This window comes from Parasteatoda tepidariorum, chromosome 5 (assembly GCF_982258835.1).
Source record: "Parasteatoda tepidariorum strain Cologne lab strain chromosome 5, Ptep-v5.0, whole genome shotgun sequence".
In the NCBI taxonomy this organism is placed as follows: Eukaryota; Metazoa; Arthropoda; class Arachnida; order Araneae; family Theridiidae; genus Parasteatoda; species Parasteatoda tepidariorum.
In genome coordinates this window covers 79,537,462-79,560,337 of record NC_141759.1, presented here as the reverse complement: position 1 = coordinate 79,560,337, position 22,876 = coordinate 79,537,462, and the positions used below count along the sequence as shown (strand labels likewise).

Here is a 22,876-nt window from a genome sequence, read left to right as displayed (position 1 = left end):
AAATTTACTTCAACAAATTAATGGGACATCAATACTTGAAATAATTCTTGTTTAGTATAACGTGAGACTGTTTGAAGATAACGTGAGGCAAATACGCCGATTTTCAGTCTTACTTCAATAACGAGATCACGCAAAAGAATTATATTTGATAATTATAAACTGAAATAACCAAATTACAAAATCCTCCCCCTCAGCTGATTGCGTAATTCTTGAACAGCCTTCTAATAATTTCTGGAAATCCGAAAAATAAAAAAATAAAATAAAAAGCTGTTTGAGAACGGTAATAAACTAAAAACAAATGTTTAAATCCATTAGGTGATTTAAAATTCGAGAGCAAGAAAAAAAACCTATTTTGTAAAAAACTATTCAAAATATCATTTTACTCCTGTATTTTATAAATTAAAAATTACTTTGATATCTAGGTTGTGTACAAAAATACAAAAAAGTACAAAAATACGAAAAAAGTTTCACAAGATTCGCTATGATGATAGGCTATATATCAAGAATGATAAAAAAAAAGACTGATTATTAAAAAATAATTTCGTTGCTACAATGAACGTTTAGAAAAAGTCCTATTTCCGTCAAGAAATCTGAAAAATATTTTTGTGGTTTTGCTTTGCTTGTATCACAAAATTTGATTTGTTTTCATTTAAATTTAATTTTGCGTAAAATTTGTTACTACAATAGCTTTTATAAATTATAAATATTATTTTAGTTGGATACTTAAATTGCAAGTTACTTTAATTTCTGGGTTATGTTAAAAATTTAAAATTTCAGAAGAATGCTTCACAACATTCTTTATGAATTTAGGCTGTCTGTAAAGAATGGTAAAAAAAATTATTAATTATAAAAAGTAATTTCATTGTGATAATAAACATTTCTCTGGAATTCTAGTACCATTCAACAATCTAAAAGACTTTTTTCGTGATTTTCCTTTTCGTGTAACGTAAATTTTTATTTTTTTAATATAATCTAAGTTAAAATAAGTAATTCTTATAACTTTTATATATACTAGTGGGCTGCGTCTCCTGCTCGCTAACGCTAGCCAACCCCCGAAAATTGTTACACAATCTTATATGGTTAGCTTCGCAAACCAAGCTCGCTTCGCTCGCTACTAACTTAGGTACATTGCAAATGCACAAAATTCTAAGAATTCAAAACAATCATTCAAATCCATATAACAACTTTATTTTTAAAAAAAAAATCCATCTTTTTACTAAATACCAAATCACTAAAATAATTTTGAATTCAAATAAATGACATGTAATTCGTTAAATCTATTAGAAATGTGCTATAGTATAAAATCTTAAAGCTTAACAGCACGACTGAGACTCATTTTTCAATGGATAACTAATAACAATAATAAAACAAATAAATTCGTGATATAAATCAAAAATCGTCAAATAAATTCGTAGTATATAAATTCGTGAAAAAAAGCGCTTTCGACAAAATACTAAAATAGAGATCTATCGACAAGGACTACTCACTAGTCTATGTCGTCACTAGACTAAAGACTAGCTTAGTGTGAGATTGCCGCAGCTGATAGGGTGAATTTCGGAAGAGATCACATTTGGTGAGAATGCTCTCTCTGGTTATTTCAGTTTCCTGTGTTTGAAAGCGCTATATGTTGAGCCACCTCAGCTAGATTTGGTATGTGACATTTTTAGCGGCAATCATTGGTCAATTTTCTAGCGTTACCATCGGGGAATTGTAATGAGGCACTTTTTTGTCGCCGTGTAAGAGAAATATATATATAGATGGTTGTGCTCCGATAATTAAATTGCGAGTTTCTTCGATTTCTGGGTTGAGTTAATAATAAGAAAAGTGTCTCCTTGCATTCACAAAGATGATAGGCCATCTATCAAGGATGATGAAAAAAATTATTCATTATTAAAAGATAATTTTTTTTTTGAGATAATGAGTATTTACCTGGATTCTTTATACCGGTAAAAGCAATCAGAAAAAAAAATTATAATGTTCAAAATGAAGATAAAACAAAGGAAAATTACAGACATATGGAAAAAAGGGGGGGAGAAAAATAATAACAAACAACTGGGGAGGAAAAAAAAGGGATAAAATTTTTTAAAAAATCCGAAAAATGAAAGATATAATCTTTTCATCATCCCCCACGATTATATCCGTAAAAAAGAGTGCTTTCTGATATTGTATCAATATAGCCAAAGGAAAATACATTAAAATAATAGTGGGAGGAGGACTCAATAATTTTTATTTCTAATGAGTTCTGCTTACTTGCAGCTTATGTGCAATAAATGAAACTTATTGTTTTTCTTCATTTTCTTCGGGGTTTTTTTGTATTTATTTATTTTGTTGTATATATATATATATATATATATATATATATATATATATATATATATATATATATATATATATATATATATATGACTTCTCTAGCAGAAGTTTAAAAGCATTTATGAAGATCGGTAATTGATAGGCGCTCAGTAGAATCAATTTCATTATAAATGCTACGAATAATGGTTTTGATGAAAAATATTTTTATTTTTAAACTCATAAAAAATTTAACAAATCTATTTTTAAATTGATTATTTCTTATTAAAAAATTAGTCACATAAAGCATTTTTAATTATAACAATTTTATAGCAATAATAGTAAACTATAATAAACAATAATAGTAAGCAATAATAGTAAACTATAAATAATAATCAAATTCAAAAGATTTCAGTTTTGATTTCGTTGTGTTAAATGCATACATCATATACTTAAGTATAAAAAAATGCTAAAATAAGTCTTATACTTTTATGTTATAATTGAAACAGATGCTTCAAACTAGCAACTATGATTGAGTAAACAAATATCATTCTTTCAGTAATAATTAACCAATAATATTAATTAGTTTCAGTAATGTTAATTAGTTTCCCGTATTCTGAATGATCTCTGGTATTAAAACTTCAATAAACAAACACATTAATTAAAAGTGATATATAGACATATTTTAAGCAATGCAATGGGCAAAATATTATACGGGTTAACAGAAATAAAAAAAAAAATTTGAATTTAGATTAAACTTCTCTTTAATGATCAGCACCGATTACGCGTAATACTTGTGTGCGGTGGAGATAATATGCATAATAACACTCATAAAGTAACGAACACCACTTTTTGTGTGTAAAACCGGAAAAGTTAGAAGTGACTCCCCCAGGAAAAGCCAGAAGCCCTTAAGAAATTGTAGTAAGAATGGTTTTTTCTCACTTTTCCGTAATTTTTTTTCAAGGGAAAAAATTTCTTAGAACAATTCGTCAATAGGCGATCGTACTTCTCGAATACGCCATCTGGGGAGATGGCGTATTCATCCTCTGGTCATTCTTCTTTCCCTCTCTTCATTTTTATTAATAAAATTTTTTTTTACAAATGTAATTTTATGCAAATTTTTAATTAAATTTTATGTAAATGTGATGTTTTCATAAGCGAAAAAATCGTGTGAAAAGGAGTCGTGTGGAGAGCCATAGAGGGAGGAAGTACGTTAGTTTCTCTCTTTATAGATTAAAATCTTTTAAGTTGGAAAACTATATGGAACTAAAAACTACATTAAGCATAGTTCTAAATAAAAGTATCACGGAAATTTCAAAAAATATTTTTATTCAGTAAAAAGGAAAATATTAAGAAAATGGAACATACAGAGGGATGGATGGGTGGTAAACAATAACAAGTGTCCTTAAAGCGGAAGACATTTAGAAAATTTCCGGTGTATCCCTCCGCTTATGTTATGACTACGAGGCGATGTGTGAACAAGCCTAATATTCTATGCAGTTTTGTTATTGTAATTTGGGTTCAAATCTAAACATAATTGTACCATTCATAAGAGCTTTCAGAAATGTATTGATTCTCAGAGGTCGTAAGACCAAAACAAATTTTGGAAACTTAATATCTCATTGTGAATAATTCTTAAGGTTTGCCATGTTTTGTATTTTATCCCTTATTTGGCTACATTTGAATAAAATGTCGCCAAAAATATCTTTTTAAGATAGCCTAATTAGAAAATATTCTAATGATTAAAATATTAATATTATAATACTGAAGTTTAAAGGCTGAAAGAAAGAGCTCGGTACACGTGAAATACTGCAAAAGATATGATGTCGCGTTTTTTCAATCTGCGGCGTAAAAATATATCGGAAGCAGTAACCCGGAAGTCTTGAAAGAGCAATTTTACCACTAGCGACACCACCCTTAGCTTTACACGATCACCCATCCATAGGACGGCGTTCTTGTTCTCGTAATGTTTTCTGCTTGCAGTGAGATTATCCCTTTAGAAAAAAAGATAGAATTTCCAAAAGCGGGCAGAAGTAGGTAGCAAAATTTCATTTACTTCGCGGTTCGCGGCGATTGTTTTGACGTTTAAATTTTTTGAAATTGTATAGATAGCAGATTTCCATCTTTTCTTTGAATATATTACAGTGTCATCACTTCAAAAATGACTTCTGCCAAAAAACTTAGTGAAGGTACATGCTCTGAATCTGTTGATTCAAGTACATATTTTGTTGATAGTTTTAAAGAGGCTACTTCTGAACTTCTTCGCAGATTTTTAAGAAAAATCGAGTAAGTAACGTGTGTTCACGAATAGAAACCATTCGTTTTGAAATTTTAAATTGGTATTAAATATATTGTATATCTGTAGAGTGAATTCAAATGCACAAATTTTTTTTACGTTTTTTCGCACCAATTAATCGACTGAGTTTTACAAAAAAAAAATGGAATCTGGAAATTTTTGATCTGAAATAGGTTAAAACGATTCAATGAACAGTATGTTTCACTACGTAACAGGGAATATTTCCGTATCGGGATCTGCGGCAGAATAACCGCCTTGGAAGGAAAAAAAAACCTAACAGAAAGGGACTAACTCGAAAAGTATTACTCTTAGCCAGACATATTTTTTTTTAAAAATTGCAAGTTTAAATTGCCTTAATGATTGTAGTTGACGCGACAGATCGCAATACAGAAATATCCCACTAAAACTAACAATCTTACATCTATTAAAATTTAAAAGTGTGTTTGAAAAATTGTGTGCTATTTATTTTGTTTTTTATTTTATTACTTTATTTATTTATTAATTTATTTTGTTTTTGATATTCACTCAGCATCTATATTTTGTACAATACATCCAGTTACCTTTATAATATCTTTTTTATTTATTAAGATTTTAATTTTCGTGTGAGAGCAAAAATATAAATGTTATTAGACTAATTATGCCCTTTTTGCATATACCAAAACTTTTTTCTACATTTAACCTTAGAGCATTGTTGAAAAAACTTAAATCAGTTCTATTAATTTTTCCAAAAGTGTTGGCTACAGTTTCAAAATTTACAGCTTTTGATTTTATTTGATCATTTTTACAAGTAATATTTATATGATGCACTATATATGCCAGTTTTCTTGAATATGTTATGGTTACAACATTGCATTTTAGGTTTAAAAATTTCAAAACAAAACACTATTCAGAAATTTATAATGAAGATCCTGAATTATTGAAAGAAACTTATGAGCAGTTTTCAAGACAGTTGGAGAATTCAATCAAAATTGATCTTGATGAACTTTGTAATGATCAAGATATTTATGAGAAGCTCAAAACACTGGATGATCTAAATAAAGAATCTAAAATTTCAGAAGATGTTAAAGCTTGGTAAGTTTTCAAATTTTTAAAAATCATTAATAACTATTAACTGGTGAATATTAAATTATTTTATTACTCAATTAGAAAATCATATGTGCCTTGTTAATGTCATTCTTCACATGGAATGCTAAAATGTTGTTTATTTTCTTAAAGTTTTTTTAACTTTTTTATTGAGAATTTTTGTGAATCCTCACTACAGGGTATCTAAGTCAACATTTTAACACTACAGAGTATAAGGAGGACAAGTGTTAAGGAGATGAGGGGTTGTTTCTGTTTCAGTTTTGTAGCAATATTTAATTTCCCCCCAAAAAAAATACAGAAAATTTATTCAAAATTTATAAAAGAATTTTTTAACCAAGGTTGGGTGTAAATAAACTGTTTGGTAAAACCTTATTTAACTTTTCCTAAAGATTATGTAAAATATCATTATAAAATTTATGTTTGCAAACAAAATGTGTATTACCAATTTACAGGGATGAGATTTTTCCGCTTTTTAGCTGATTTCCGCTTTTTTCACTTTTATCTCTTGAATTTCAGCTTTTTTATCAAAATTTTTTTTTTTATAAGTATTCCGCTTTTTCAGAAAATCCACCGATTTTCAAAGAGAAACAGAAAATTCAAACTACATGACTACCAATCTTTCTCATTTTTACTTATTTTAGCTATTTTTTCCCCTTTTACACGCAGCAGATAAGATTTTCCGAACTTTTTACCCGCCCTCCAGATACATCGGACTTTCATAGTTCAAAAGACGCTGCTTCTGGCAAGCCTTTTAGAGATCCCAAGCCTGGAATCTGCTAATATCTCGTTTCTTATTCACACAATTTTAATATCAAACATAGCTCTTCATATTTGCGTGTTGCGATTCTTATTCACGCGATTTGAATATTGTATGTTGCAATTCTTATTTACAAGATTAAAAAATACAATATTGTGATTCATATTTATGCCTTTTTAAAAACCCATGTAGCAATTCATATTCACGCAAGTTTAAAATTCAATGTATTGATTTGCTCATGCGGTTTATAATATCAAACATTAATTTTCGTTTTTATACGTGATTTTAAAATAAGGCATTGGGATTCGCATTCACGCATTCTAAAAATTATGCATCATAATTCTTCTTTATGCAATCTAAAAATTTTGCTTCGTGATTCGTATTTACGCGATCCAAAAATTATGAATTGTGATTTTAATTTACTCGTTTTAAAAATTCTATATCCCAGTTTGTATTTTCTCGTTTTCAAAATCGTATATCTAGTTTCATATTCATGTGATTTCAAAATCCATAATTGTTATTCATATTCATGCAATTTTAGGATCAACTATCGCGATTCTTGTAAGAAGTACATTTTTTTAAAAATTAGTTACTATAAAGGTGACTGTTTTTCTAATGATGATTATTAGTATATGTAAGTGTTACAACATCAGAGAAACTGGAAGGGAATATATTCAAAACTTACATTCTGTGCTTGCAGAGAAGAAAAAATAGGATTTGTCACAAGATGTTTGAAGATGGACTAACGACTAAATATAGCAAACATAAAAGATATAGCAAACAAAAGCAATCACTTAAAAAGGGATTTAATTTTATTTATTTATTTTTTTGGAAGAAGAGTTAATTGACTCATCATCAAAATTTTATTTATAATTGCTGTTATTTATGCTATAAAATGCAAAATTCTTATCAAGTAAAAAACAATTATCAAAGCAGTTGCTGATTGTCATGTAATTTCTCAAACTAAAATGGCAATTTTTGTATGTTAAGGAGTTACTATATATTTCTACTTCACTGTTGATATGTTTCAAAGGGCTCTAGTTAGATTAGACTATAATATGAACATAATGATTCGGTCCATTGTTAAAGTTTTTTTTCCCTGTATATTTAAAAAGTAATATTACTGATATATTTGCTATAAATCACATAACAGTATTTATTAAAAGAAATGAAATATTAATGTATATTCTCATTGGTTTAATTTGCTAAACCAGGTAGTTTTTCAAGTAATAATTGTCTCTTATGTGAACTGAGGAAAAATATAATTTCCAGCTTTATTTTTTCAATTGGTAATTTTTTTTTCACTAAATGTTAAGTCAATGTAATCATTTATATAATAATAGATTAGTATACAATTCTATGTCAACACATTATTTATTACCCTAAACTGTCCGGAATTTATTGTTAAAGGGTTGCGCTTGCGTAAAATTTACTATCGTGGAAATTCAGCTTTTTTGCCTTTTGGCTAATCTCATCCCTGAATTTAAAACCTATGTTAAAGAATTACACTGCTAAACTACTTTTTATTTGTTTGCTTTATACTATTAGTGTTTTCATTACAGCTCAAGAATCTCGCATATTTTTTTCTTTTCTCCCATTAAAAAATGATTACCGAGAGAAATTCGCCCATACTATAAATCAATTTCAAAATTCGTGAATTTCTCGCATTTTGGAAAAACCTTGCATTACGCTATTTAGAATAAACTCTGTTTCGCTTTTCTTCCTGGATCTTTCATTATTTTCACCATCTGCCCCATTATCAAGCTTCCCTATTTACCAGTATTGTTTAGAACCTTTTCGAACAACAGCACACTACCCTTCCGAACCACAGAACCCCTTTCGGTACACATTTCTCTGCAACTACGTATTTACAGTAGGTAAGGTTTTCTTGTGTAAGACGTTCAAATTTTTTATGCGCTAATGTAAGATGGACAAATACCTTGTAAAAGCAAAATCTTCTATGATGATGCAGCAAAAATATTCAATGCTTTAAAAAATAGAAGATGTTAAAAATGTATTATAATTAAAGAAATGTTTGTGTCTGTGTTTTTTTTTTAGTTTTTTGGAAATCTCACTTAACTTTTTGAAATTTCACTCTGATTTTGAGAAAGGTTGAGAAATTCTCACCCATTTTTTTTCTATGATGAAAACACTGTACTATCATATATTTTTTCATTGAGTTAGCAGGATTTAAACATGATTAAAATCACAAATTAAATCATTAAAATAAATTAACTCATTTATATGAAGTGTTATTTTTTCCTTCCAATTATTAGTTTTAATCCTGGAGTCTGTCGAGGCCAAATTTACTACCGTATAGCAGTACCTTCACAAATTCAATTTTAGGAAAAACGGTAGTTTCCCAAAATACTTTTTCTTAAAATTTTAATTTTGTATCCCGTAAGAAACGATTAACCATATTTTTGTGTTGATTTTTCAAAATAATTCCTAATTTTCACTAATTATGTCAAAATTTTCACAAAATAGGTACCTCACAGAGAAACCTAGACAGACTCCTGAAATCAATAGATTTATCTTTAAAAAATATTAAATTAAATGTAAAATATTTTTTATACAATACTATAATAAATAAACATATTTTTAAAGAGGTGATTTCTTTAAGTCTGATTCCATTGATTATGAAGGATGATTTCATTGATAAAGGGGATGTTTTTAAAGTAATATGTTTCAAACTAGACTAAAATTTATTGGAATGTTTGAATAGTAATAGTTTGAGTAAAAATAACTATGATTTTATTTAATCAGTAATTAATTTATTATAATTAAATAATAATTATAAGAATTTTAGTAAGAAATATCCACTATTTTTGCTATTATATTGTTTTTAAATAGTATTAAGGATTTATAAATTTTATTAGATGCTCTGGTTGATAAATACCACTAGAGGCTTGAATTAGGCTAGGAAATAACTGTTATTTTCTAATTTATTTGTTTTGACAACTAACCTAAGTTCTACTTATTATTACAGAAGGGGGAAAAAACAGATTTAGGTCTTGAAATTTTAACTTTAGGCCACTATTTTCATGAAAAATTAGAAAAATGTTGGCAGATTAAGTATAAAGAACTTTTTGGAGGCCAAAAGTATAACATGATGTGAAAAAAGGAAAATATATTTATTCAAAAAATTATGTTGGGTTGTTATAATATTACAATGGCTTCAATATCTACATATAATTAAAATTAAAAATTTATGAGAAATGTTCCCTTTATAACAGCATATCGCTGCCTTTCGGCACTAAAATGCCGTTTTTCAAGGTTAAAATATGTTAGTGGAGGCCCATTTATAGAAATTCTGAATAAATCATTCAAGAAGTTCTGTCCTTGTATTTTCCCCAAATTTTGCAGCTAACTGTTAATTCTGGGGGGGGGGTAATTTGATTTGAAATATGACGTTTTACGAGACTCATCTGCCTTAAGTATTCATTAATTAATGGCAAGCTAGTGAGTGGAGATCTTCTTGCCCTACTAATTTTTTCGGGTGGGCAAACTTCAAAATTGAAAAAAATTTTGTTATTGCAGCATCGAATAATTTCAGCTTGATTTTCTAACAATGGCTAAAGCCAAGCCCATGAAAAAATTAAATTCTTTAAACATCTCTCCCAAACAAGCTAAGATCAATTTTCGTAAATTGTCATTTAAGCAAAAATTTCTAAGCAGTAGAATCAAAATTATCTTGTTATACCCTTCGGCTAAACTAACTTGTTATATAAATTGAAATACATTTCCCTTAATTTGAGCACATACTTTGGTGAATGGAATACATAGCTCAAATGTATTTTTGGGTTGTTTCCATTCAAATGAGAAGGATAATTAAAAATTATTTAAAATTTGAAAAATTGCTAAATTCCTATGGCAAACCTTTATTGTTGAGGAGTTTATTGCCCTTGTTTTGACTTTTAATACTTTACACTTACAGAGATGAAAAGTAGATTAGAAAATAAGGGTAGTAACTAATTAGGGATCTGACCAGCCGAGTATCCGTTTAGCGGTACCCTCACAAATTTAACTTAAGGAAAAAAGGTAGTTTCACAAATTAAACTTTAGGAAAAACAGTAGTTTCACAAAATACTTTTTCTTAAAATTTTATTTTTGTATTCCGTAAGAAACGATAAATCCATATTTTTTGTGTTGATTTTTTAATATAATTTTTAATTTTTCACAAATTATGTCTAACTTTCACAAAATAGGTACCTCTCAGTAAAACCTTGACAGACCCTTGCTAATTAAAGTAATTGAAAATTTGTAAATCGAAATTTTTATAATGTTTATTAAACCTTCTGCTTAATTATTCTACCATCTCTTTTAGTTTGGGCTCTATAGTTTGTTTCACACAGCCATTCTACTTCCACAAGAGTTTTCAATTTGGTTAGAAAAATTCATACTGATTTCTGCCCAAGTCTAAGAACTGAAACTTAATCTTCTCTTCTTAAAGGAAAGCAAAAGAACATAAACTCAAATCTGAAAAGCTGCGAACAGAAATTTTTAGTGTTTCAAATGCAAGATGCTAAAAGGGCAGTAAGGGTTTAATTCTAATGTAACCAAAAACTTGAGATTCCAAATAAATAAATTTAATTTTGCAATTAAGTATAAAATGTCAATGTTGTATAATTTTTAATTTAGCTTGTTTACCTAAAAGTTGCTTGGTTTTATTTCATAATAAATTCATGCATAATTTAATTAATATTTCATTCCTTTATAGGATTAAGTAGTAATATACACCTTAAAATTGACCTGATTTGAATTTTGTAAAACTATATTTCTGATTATTGTGCTTTCTGTTATTTGGTTTGGGAAGTTGACATTTGTTCATTTTTAAATTGCTTTATATATTTTATATATATATATATATGTACTTTTTATTTATTTATTTTTGCTTAATGTTTAAAGCTTTAAGTTTCATTTTATGTGTTATGTTTATATTTCTGATTATGCTTAAAGAAAACTTTATTCACCAATTAACTGACTGTTATGTAACATACATATCTTTCTTTAATTTTTCGATTCCCACAGGAGACCATCTGGAAATCCTAATGAAGATGTCAGAGACTATAGATGCATTTGCAAATCCGCACACAAAAAAGCATTGAATGCTTTATTAGAAAATGTTCGATCTCAAAATGACCAACTGGAAAAAGAAGTGATGGCCAATCATGAAGAGATTATAATGTTAAAAGAAGCTGTCACGAAACAGGCTGAAGAAAATAAAGCTGTAAGTGTTAAATAATTTTTGTTCTTTTTCACGGGGTGGTACTATTCTCTCTCTCTCTCTCTCTCTGGAAACCGGAAAATCCTTGAATTCCAGAATTTTTATTCAAATTCTGGAATTCAAAGATTTATTATAGTAATATAGTTTGTCATTCCAATAATTGCACAGAATTTCATTATAAAGTGCTTTAATTGTTTAAATAACTAATCACATATTTTGCCAATTCACTCCATGATATCATTACTAATTCTTCTGGTCAGAAATGCTATTTTTAAATATCAGTTTTTATTGGTCTTTTGTCATTTTAGCTTTCTTTCAGAATCATTTATTTTATTTAAATTACCCTGGGGAAAAAAATTATTTTTAAAAATTAATTCATATTTCTACAAATCTTTAGCCAGTAATAACTTAATTAACGAATTTATGAAAAAAAGATTTAAAAAATAAAGTTTTCTTTAATATTGTGAAACTTTTAGGCATTCGTTAAATAATGAACAATTTTTATGTTTAAAAACTTATTTTGCAGTTCTACGTAAATTTGTAATTTATAAAATTGTGTTGGTAAATTTTAAAATCAGTTAAAAATATGCTGATTTATGTTATTCCAAGTTGCTTACTTTTTCTGGTTTTATTCTGTATATCTTGGATTATCAAATGTAGAAATTTGCCAGCTTGTTTTTAATTTTTAAATGTCCTTCACCATTTTTTAAAAAAGTTTTTTCCCGTTAGTAAAAGTTATATCCCATTAGTATAGTAATTAATGTCTGAGCTAAACACATGAAATAATGAAGGAATGAGCTCAAAAAAATTATCATTAAGTGGTCCTTTGTGCAGTGTAGTTTGCAAAAATACTCAAGTACAAGATGACAATTGCTGTCAGTGTTATTTTAAAAACCTTGTAGGGATTTTTTTCCCTTTGGGTCCAGTAACAAGTGCAAACTCACATTTTTCGCTTATATAAATTGATAGTGTCAAAGTATATTGATAAATTCTTCTGCCTTTAAATAACTGTAAATAAAATTATCCAATTTATTTGAAGGCGAACTTTAAAAATAGTTTTTGATCACGTGATTTTGCATAGTGGATATAAAGAAAAACTTTGTATTATCTAAAGCACTACTGTGGGTCTAGGAGTTATGAATATTAAGATTCCGTAAGTTAAAATAAAATACAAAAAACATGGAGATGAACAACATTTTGCCACTCATTTTTAATATTTTTCATTGTACTGAAGATCAGTGATTTCCCTTATTCTTTATAGCATGTTAATTATGTCAAAAAATTTTAGAGTAAATGCAAAAAAAAGGAACTTCGTAGGTAAAATTGTAACCAAACTTTAGATCGCATTACATAGCATATTCTTTGCTCCGGATTGGAGCACAGAGCTGTTGTCGTTACTCATCATCTCACTTTTTTTTGTGGCCAGGTATCTTCCCTCTTTAAACTTTAAATACAAATTAATAATAAAAAAATATTAGAAGCTGAAGATAGGGTTTGCATATTTTAAATCACTTGAATTTTTTAAAATTTTCAAGAGATATTAATGTTTAAATCAACTGTGTTTTTCTAAAAGCCTTTATTTAAAACAATCTTAATTTTTTTTAAAAATTTTATTAATATTTTTATACAATTTAATTAATAAATACATTTAAGACATGATATTTTTAAATGTTTGATTTTATTGATACTGAAGGTTTTTAATTTGAGAAATATGCATGTAAATTATTATAAATACGTATATATCCGTTCATCCTTTTATTAATTTAAATAAAAAAATTTTAAATCAATAATTTAATTGAATTTTTATTCTTTTGAAAAAATTATTGAAGTATAAAATATTTTTATGCCATATTATTAATAAGAACAATTTTTAAAGTCTTATTTTATTAATAATGAAGGCTATTTACTAAGAAATAATGAAAGGGGGGCTGTGACGGATTTTTTTCGTTCTTTCTGCTATTACCTCTCTAATACTTATTTCTTTCTGCATGATACTTTTAAAAATAACAAATATACATGTTACTAAATTAAAATAACAGAGGGTCAACTTCAAAAAAAAGAAGAAGAAAAATTGGGATAAAAATTTTTTTTAAAATTAAATGTGTAATATTTTTTTATATTCTATATTATAGATGATATTCTCGCATTTTTTTCGGGGGAAGACACACTTGTGAAGTCGAGTCACAAGCTTTACCTTAATTCCTGATCCTAGCATATTGGGGACGATGTAATGATTAGGATCAGGAATTAAGCTTGTGACTCGATCCCACAACACTAATTATTTCGTTTCTCACATTTTGTAAATCATCATCACATTAAAATAAAATTTAAAAATCATGGGATCCTTAACAGTAACTGGCGGGGGGAAAATATCGAGGAGGAAATCATGCAAATCAAAAAAGGGTTACTAAATGCGTGTTTTCATTTCGAGACTCAGTTGTTGTAACAAATAATATGGCATTGAAAATATCGGACTTTTAAAAAACTATGTGGAAATCAATAGTAATAACTGTATCAAAAACTTTTAACGAAAATATCTGCCGAAAAGAAGATTAAAATTTTTTACTTCATTACTCTTTTTTGTTTTTCATTATTCTTTAATGAGAATAGAAAAATCAATAGCATTTTGTTCCACGCTGATTCGTGAGGAAGCATCTTTTGAATATAACTCTGAGGAAAAGATAAAATCTGTCAAAAATTTTTGCATGAAAAATAAAAATCTGAATTTTTTGCTTCCCAACGAAAAATCTTTCTGACAGAATTGTTTAGCGAGAATTTGGATAAGATTTTTTCACTGGGGTAAGGGGTATAAGTGTAAATTGTATTTTAAAATTTACTAAAAATAAAATAGACTAAACATATTTAAAAATGGCATGATACTATAAAATTGTAAATTTTTATCAAATGTAGGTAAAATAGTTTGCAGGCAGAAAACAAATTTCAGCTGGATCCATGTTTTATACTTATTTAAATGTAGTTAATGTATATCAAGATTTGTTCTATCCAAAGTAACTTAAAATAATTCTTTTTCATCCATGTTTTCAGATCTAAACTAATTCACTCTTCAATAGATTTCTAATTGACAAATAATCTTCCAATTTTTAACATTCTTTAACAAGTTGAGCTTGAAAATTATAACTATGATTTTATTTATTCAAGGAATAGTTTTTAATAACAAGATAATTTCAACTATTTTAATAAACAATGTTAATTATTTTAACTATAATACGTATTGGTGACCTGTAGTCTTTAAATGCCTATAGTGCTATGAAATACAGTGTAACTTTTCATTTCGCATTGCAGGCAATAAAGTTGCAATGCAAAGTCATAGAAAGTCGATTCTAAAATTTAGGCTATGTATCTTTTTCTTTAAAAAATAAAAGTTCAGTTTGATTGCAATGAATTTTTAATATATTTTTGGTGATCCTATAGATAGTTACAAAAATTATTAATTTTGTTTTTAATTTACTGATTACTTATAACACTAAAGAATATGTGTTTTTATGATTATCAAAACTTATTTTCTATGTTTTTAAAATTTAATTACCATTTTACTTATTTTTTTACCAATTTTCTTTGAAGTATGACAATAAAATTGCTTTTTAAAATGTTTAATAAATTAATTAACCATTGAGTACTTTTTGCTCATATGGTAAAATTTTGCTTAAATCTGTTTACTTATAATATAAAACTTTTTATAAAGATTGTTATTATAATTGAAATAAGATTTCTCTTATGTTCTTATTAATGGCATAGCTCACTTTAGAAACTTGTTTATTATAATTCATTTAGATTATAATTTATGATTTTGTGTCCATTTATGAATAAATTATTTGACTTGTAATTAATATTGACTTTTAAAATAATAAGCTTTTTTATTGATCATATAAAAATGTTTCATGTTTTAAAAAACACTTTTTTTAAAAAGTTAGGTAATTTTTATTCTGCAAGCAGAGCAGAATTGCATCTTATGTTATGCAACAAGACTTTATGCAATTACAATAGTTCTGCAAGCATTCATTGAAAATAAATAATGGTCATTTGCAGGTTAAAATATTCCTATTTTCAGGGTTTGTCATTGATTTTCCTGATGAAAAATATTCTGTCTTGATTTTTAGATTTTTGTCATGATATTCCTGATTTTTGTGTGCATTCAGAACATCCCACTTTCTAAGAATGTAATTGTGGATTTTTAAAAAATAGATTCAACGAATTGAAAAACTTGAATTTGTGATCTAACTAATAATGCTAGTTGAAATCATCAAATTTAATAGTTCAAATTTAGGGACCATCTACAAGTTATGTTCATTGTTTAGGCATATATCCTTAATCACAGGATTCATTATTTAAAGTTTTTTTGGGAATTCAGTCATTCTGTAAAATAATTGAATTAACAATTTTATGTTATCAAAGTTTTATGATGATGAATTCAGAGCTCATACGCTTAGGTAAGTGCAGTAACAAATCTTGTAAGGTCGATATTTAATTATTGAAACTCTACATTAAAATTACTTTATTAAGAAAATCTTGAAATCAATTACAAATTTTTATTATATTTGGTATAAGGGAATATTAACTAAGTGATATTGGTTATTTTTTAAGTGCCAAAGTACTATAAAAAATTTTATGACAATATTGAGTAATCTAGATTAAAGGGTGGATTCCTCAATAATCATCACGCCTTTTCGGCATAAAATGTTTTATATTATACAACCCAAATTTGTGCTTTTTCCTCTTTAGGGTATGCAGCTGACTATGTTGAATTTTGAACTAGATTTAAAACAAAATTGCTTTAATGTCTTTAAATATTTATTCATATATTATAGAAATATTTTGTTTTTATAATCACTTATATTTGAATAATGTTGAAACTTGAGGTGTAATTTCAGAATGCTTTTTAGTAAACCTGTTTCAGATTTCTGAAAATTCCATTGCTAATTTTAGCCTGTCAATTCTTACCACCTGTTGTTGCTAATTAGAATTTGATAAAGCTCTGCTCAATTTGGTTTTCAGAATTTTGATAAAAACTATGAGTTTATAAGGTTTCGTATGATAACTTTCGGTCTTGTATCAGGATATATAGTAGTAGTCAAAAAAAATTCTCTAAAAACTAACTATAACTAGGTGGTCAATTTCTACTACACGTTATATTTTATAATATTGATCATTAATTTTAACAAATTTGTTTTCATACAGAAGTTTAGAAAATAAAATAAGCTTAAAATGTTACTTTTAGAAAAAATAGTTTGAACAATTAATGGAAAATATTTTTTTTTTTTTTTTTTTGGGATAAAAATTACTTTCTGTTATGATTATTCATAAATTTCTGTCATGGTTATTCTAAAGTTTTTAATTGTGAAATCTTTGTTCAAATATTAAACAATAAATATGTATTCCATTTCAAAATTATGATGGATATTGTATGCTGTATTCATATGAGTTTTCTTTTTCAGTGATATTAAACATATTGATTTAATTATAAAGCAGTTTTCTTCATTTAATATTATAAATTTAACCTGTTGTTGCTTACAGCTTGTACAACTGATGAACCAGAATTTCAGTTGTTATGCTAAGCGCTGTAAGCAACAGCTTAAAAATTATGTCAGGATTTTTGCTGACACTGTATTTATAAGACCACTCATTTCAAAATAAATTTATTTAAATAAAATAAACAGTTACTATTCTTAATTTTAACTTTTTGATACTCATATCTGCATGATGTATAAATGAAACCTCTCAACAGATTTTAGAATAACAAGAGTCATCAATAGCAGCTCATAAATTACAATACAAACATGTTACAATTCATATTCACACATTTTTAAAGTTTCATCAAAAAGTTTTAGAACCTTATCTTCAACTACCTTATTTATTTATTCCAAAAAATTGCGTAGAATCAACTGCAAGCAGTGTGAGGACTGTACCTGTGGTATTGTGATTTAGTTTTTAATATTAATAACATTTAATTTTGAGTAACATTTAATTAATATTAGTTTTTCTATTCATATCTGCATGATGTATGAATGAAACTTCCTAACAGATTTATCAATACCTGCTCAGGAATTACAATACAAACATGTTACAATTCATATTCACATATTTTTAAAGTCACACGTCAAAGAGTTTTAGAACCTTATATTCACTTACCTTATTTATTCTAAAAAATTGTGTAGAGTCAACTATGCTGTGGTATTGTGATTTAGTTTCTAATATAAATAATAGTAACAATTTATCTGCCCTTATAGAATTAATATATTATTATGTGTAATATAGGCGAACACTGTTCGCAGTAAATTTGTCACTGTGGAAAAGTTTTTAGTATTACTCATTATAAATAAAACATTGTCAAAATTCTTTATTTTTTCTCCGTGGTCAATATCTTTCAACATTGCAGAAAATTTTTTAGTATTACTCATTAAAAAAAAAAAATTGAAAAAGGTCAAAATTTCTCAATCCTAACCTGCAGGGCAATCTGACAGAGATTGATATCATTTCTCTCTTTTCTTTGCACAGCAACTCTTTTCCTACAATTATGCCATACACTTGTCTTTTAAGCATGCTGGTATGTATAATAATCTATATAAAGTTTCATAAAAATTAAAACAGTTTTTTTAAAAAATTGATGATTTTTCAAGCAAATTTTGCTAAAATAGATATTTTAAGAGCATTGCAATATTTGTGTAAAATGTAATTGTTTGCAGGAAGTTTTATAATTGAAATTATGTGTTCATTAAAAGTATTTCATTTTATTTAAGTCTGGAGATTTGTATTAATTGTGCAAAATGAGAAATTTTCAGTACAAAATAATTTTAGTTTTTCACCACTCACTTTAATTTTAGTGCAATCGAAAAACTAGTATTAATACCTATTCATATCTTATGCATGCTATGTCTAACAATGTACATTTTTATATTAAATTTAATTTTTTTTTTCAATTTCTGATCTATTTAAATACTTTATTTAAACAATTAAGTTACTGACTCTTTCTCTTATCAAATCCTGATTTGCTAAATCAAATCAATTGTGTTAATATATTTTATTTAAAAAAAAAATGCTAACAAGGTAAGTGGAGAATTTTTAATTTTTTGGTGTTTGATGAATGTTTGCTGATTATTCTTTATTATAGATACCTTGTTGCAGATTATTAAATGTAATACTGCCTTTAGCCTACCAGATCTATGCTGAAAATTTTCTTGAGAAACACTTTTTAAATGATTGCCTAATACTACAAAATTGTTTTAAATGAAGGAAATAAAAAAGAATTATGCCATCAAGTTGTAGTTCCTGTTTATGATATAAAGCAGGGGTCTGTTTAGAAGAAATTTGGGTCCCTTAACGGGCTCTTCACAAAATATCTTTTCATAAAAACCTTTCCTTCACAAAATATTTTAACTCAAAAACGGACCATTCACAAAATGATTTTTCTTTTAATCGGACCCTTTCACAAATCTGTTTATCTTCATTATTGTTTTGATAATCAAATAAACCCTTCCCAGGGCAGAAGACAGAAAGATGGATGTAAACAAATCAAGTTTTGTCTTTGGCAGACGATTCTTCCATTATTCGTCCGAAATGAATATTCTGCGTTCAGCAGTATAGGCTAAATACCAAATATTTGTATGTTGCATCTCTAATTTCGAAGCAGCAATTGCTGTTTATTTTTGAAAATTTAATTTTTTTAATTATAATTTTACAGTGCCGAGCATAATCTTGTATCTATTTACAATTTAAAAACTCATTGAAAAAGTTTTTTGCAATAACCGGACCCTATTTGCACAAGTTCATAAAAGTGGACCCTGGTTGAAAGAACGTGAGTAATTTTTTCACAATTTCACAAAAACCGGACTTTTCACAAAATGTCTAGACAGACCCCTGTAAAGAATTTTGGTTGTTCACTCCATTGAAAAATAAAAATTGCCAATGTTAGATAGTTTTTTTACCAATTGGGTCTATTTTGATGGACAATATTGACAATATTACTTTCATGGAATGTATATATAATTTATGCAATAGTAATAGTTTTTTTTTTTTTTGTCGTAATTTTAGGATCTCAATATCTTAGAAGAAGTGGATTTCAATATGATTGAAAATTTGAATCAGATGGTAGATGACTAATCGCAGTTTTGACAAGAATATGTTTTGATTTGACTTCGTATTTTACATTTTAATGATATGTTTGAAGTATATTTTTTATATTTATTTTATTCATATTTGATATGTTACTGTGAAACTGTAACCATCTATTGGATATTGTATATATTCATTTTACTTATGAGCAATGAACTATCATCGAAATAAGCTTTTAAAAAAAAAACTGGCTCCTTTTGAATTATTTTGTTTACAACTAATTTTTATTCTTTTATTGCCAAGATAGTTTCCATAAAGGTTGAAAATTTATTTTTTAGTATTAAGATTCAGATAGATTCTTCAAAGTTGTAATGTTTCGAAAGCTTTTTTTTGTGAAATATGTGTGTATTCAATTTTCAAAACTAGTTTTTACTGTTAACAATGAAATTTGGAACACAGATTTGATATAACCTCTAAATTAAGCTTAGAACCAATTTTTTTAGCTGTAAATTATATTGGTGATTCATTCTACTATAATAGACTTAACTCGGTTTCAGTGAGTTTTTATCATCGCATTTTGTATAGGTACTTGATAAGTGAAACCAGGAAAATTTGAAGGTTGATTCTTCTTTTTATAATGTATTTTTAACCATTGTAAAGTAAATTGAAATTTATAAATCTTTTAAATATAAGGATAATTTTTGTCATACCTCTTATTTGTATTTTTTTTTTTTTTTTTTTTTTAGCTAGCATTAGATATTTATTAGACTTAATTTATAGAATTTTTCCAGTTGTTAGATCTTTATTTGCAAATGGTTCATTGAAAGAAAGAAAATATTTTTTAAACAGATGTTAAGTTCCATAAGTATATTCAAGTTATAAATTTTTTACAGTATCTCCAAAGGTGTTTATTTAAAACTGAAATGCTCATACTATTATAGCATTTCCTTACCTACGTGATATCTGTTCCCAAAGTTATATCAAAAGTTGTACTTGTTTTTCTAAATTTTCTCTTCACACTATGTCTTTCCATTCGTATTAAACTATTCTTGATAGTTTTTAAATTTCTGCAGTGTGTGTATGCAACTTAGTGTTAATTGTGCACAGTATAATTTCTAAATTCTTCTGTATTGTGAAAATTCTGCTTCATCTGGATTGCAATTTACCAGAAGTTAAAAGTAAATATCAGGTCATTTATCTTTATTTTTTTTCTCTCTATGGATGGTGTTTTCTACACTAGGGAGCGCGCTGCAAGCTCCATACCACCTATAATTCCAGGTTACTGTATCCGGTGTATTTTAAAGCCATTTAGCTCACAACATGATCATTGTGTTTTGAGATTCTTGCAAGCTTAGTATTTGATTATTTATTACTTGTGTTTACATTGCTAAAGGTGTTAACAGAAACGTAAGATGGTGAACAGCTTGCAACAAGAACAAAGAGTAATAAACAAATGGAAAGAGGCCAAATCAGGACTGCCAAAAAAGCGAGTTATTCAAAATCTAGCAAACATGTCACCTTTTTTAACAATTTATCTATAAATAACTAAATCAAATGTTCACTTCAAAGTCACCAGAATGACTTATGAAATATGGCAGATTTGAGCTAAAAAATTATCTAATTTACTTCTTTTATTGAAAATAAAATTATCCGTTTGAAAATATCGCCTCACAGAATAAGCTGTAGTAATCAGGTACAAACTTTCTAACCGGAACTAGAGCAGGTGTTGAGCTCCACATTGTTATTGTTTACATTTATATTGAAAACAACATCCATAAACAAGAATGTATCTATAATATTTAATAACTGAATTTGATCTTAAGCAATTTTTAAATCTCCCTTTTATACTATTTTATGTGTATATTTTATATCTATATTTCAAAATATCTCTAAATCAGACGAATTGCTTTTGTTTTACACAACAAAAACGCATGAACTGAAAACTATGTTAACTTACATTCTACTAATAAATGTTATTAAAAATGTGTTGTGTTAATATCTGAAGCAGATATTCAGCTTTTAACGCGAAATGTATTGTACTTTTGTATCAAACTGTATATATTTGGCTAAAAAAACTAAACAATAAACATCATTTATAAAAACAAAAGATTTTTTATTTATTTTTTTATCCTTTTAATTACAGGATGATAAATTAAAAGGCAAATAGATTCTACAAAATCACAGACTGAGACAAGACTTAGTCCAAGCCACATCCCCATGTAGCCCCCTACGTAACTGAATAGTTCCACACTCTGTAAAAGACCAAAACAAAGATGATTAAGAAAAAAATTCAGAAGTAAAGGTGATTTTTGTATTTTTATCAACTGCTTACAGGATATCACTCCAATATGAAGTTTTAGAATCCTTATCAATAATAAAGACAGGTACATTTTTTTTTTACATATGATGCAAATTAACATATAAGCTTAAAAAATATTAACAAGAATTTATTATTTAGGTTAATTGCAGTAAAAGTGGCATATTAAAGTTTACCCTTGCATATAAAGACAGTTATATTTTTTTATTAATGCAAATTAAAATTAGTTTAAAAATATTCTTAACAATAGTTCATTATTAAGTATAAGTGGCATTAGTGCTAATTTATCAAGTAAAACTGAAATGTACTCTTAATAACTTAAATTGAGCTGTTAAGTATTAGAGATAATTTTCAGTTTTATCCTAGTACTAGTTTTGTATATACTATCCTAGTACTACAGAGATGCCAACTTGCTCTGGACAGCAAGCATATATTTTAAAGTGGTAGTTTATCAATTGTGATTCTTGGTTTAATAAATTCAATTTAGTAGATTTTTATCCACCAGTATTTCTAAATAATTCATAGACTTATATAATTCACCACTTTATAGTACTTTTGTCATGCTATACAATTTAAAAATCAAGCAAAAATAGTCAAATATTGGCAAAATTTACTTTGTTGTTATTTACCATTTTTTTAAAACATTAATTTGGAGTGTCCGGAGCAGTTGGCATCTCTGGTACTAATACCTTATATACTAGTTTTGTCGCACTTTTATGCTGAACAAATTACAGTATGTTCTTCCACTTCCATTGGGGTTATACTTTAAAAATAGCATTATTTTTTACTCTTTTTATATTAACTAAACTTCCTTTGTCAGTTTTCTGTATTTATATAAGA

General features: G+C 26.9%; 2 protein-coding genes across 8 annotated transcripts in view; one reads left to right on the top strand and one right to left on the bottom strand.

Annotated features, from left to right (window-relative positions):
* The first annotated feature begins 4,329 nt into the window (after positions 1-4,329).
* On the top strand, positions 4,330-21,995 carry LOC107437488 (polyamine-modulated factor 1). Of its 2 annotated transcripts, XR_001583253.4 has the most exons (5): positions 4,337-4,575; positions 5,444-5,656; positions 11,457-11,655; positions 19,699-19,833; positions 21,863-21,995. XR_001583253.4 is itself a non-coding variant. In XM_016049506.4 (4 exons), the coding sequence occupies exons 1-4, from the start codon at positions 4,451-4,453 to the stop codon at positions 19,765-19,767; spliced, it is 606 nt and encodes a 201-aa protein (XP_015904992.1). In that variant the 5' UTR covers positions 4,330-4,450; the 3' UTR covers positions 19,768-21,826. The 2 variants fall into 2 exon arrangements, 1 of the variants encoding a protein (XP_015904992.1); XM_016049506.4 differs by lacking the exon at positions 21,863-21,995 and having other exon boundaries at positions 4,330-4,575; positions 19,699-21,826.
* LOC107437484 (uncharacterized) overlaps positions 21,809-22,876 on the bottom strand; it is a 104,733-nt gene continuing 103,665 nt past the window's right edge. For all 6 annotated transcript variants that reach the window (XM_043046922.3, XM_087164380.1, XM_087164379.1 and 3 more), the window contains one exon: positions 21,809-21,971. In XM_043046922.3, the coding sequence (XP_042902856.2) occupies positions 21,837-21,971 (135 nt within the window). In that variant the 3' untranslated portion in view covers positions 21,809-21,836. The remainder of the gene's footprint in view (positions 21,972-22,876) is intronic.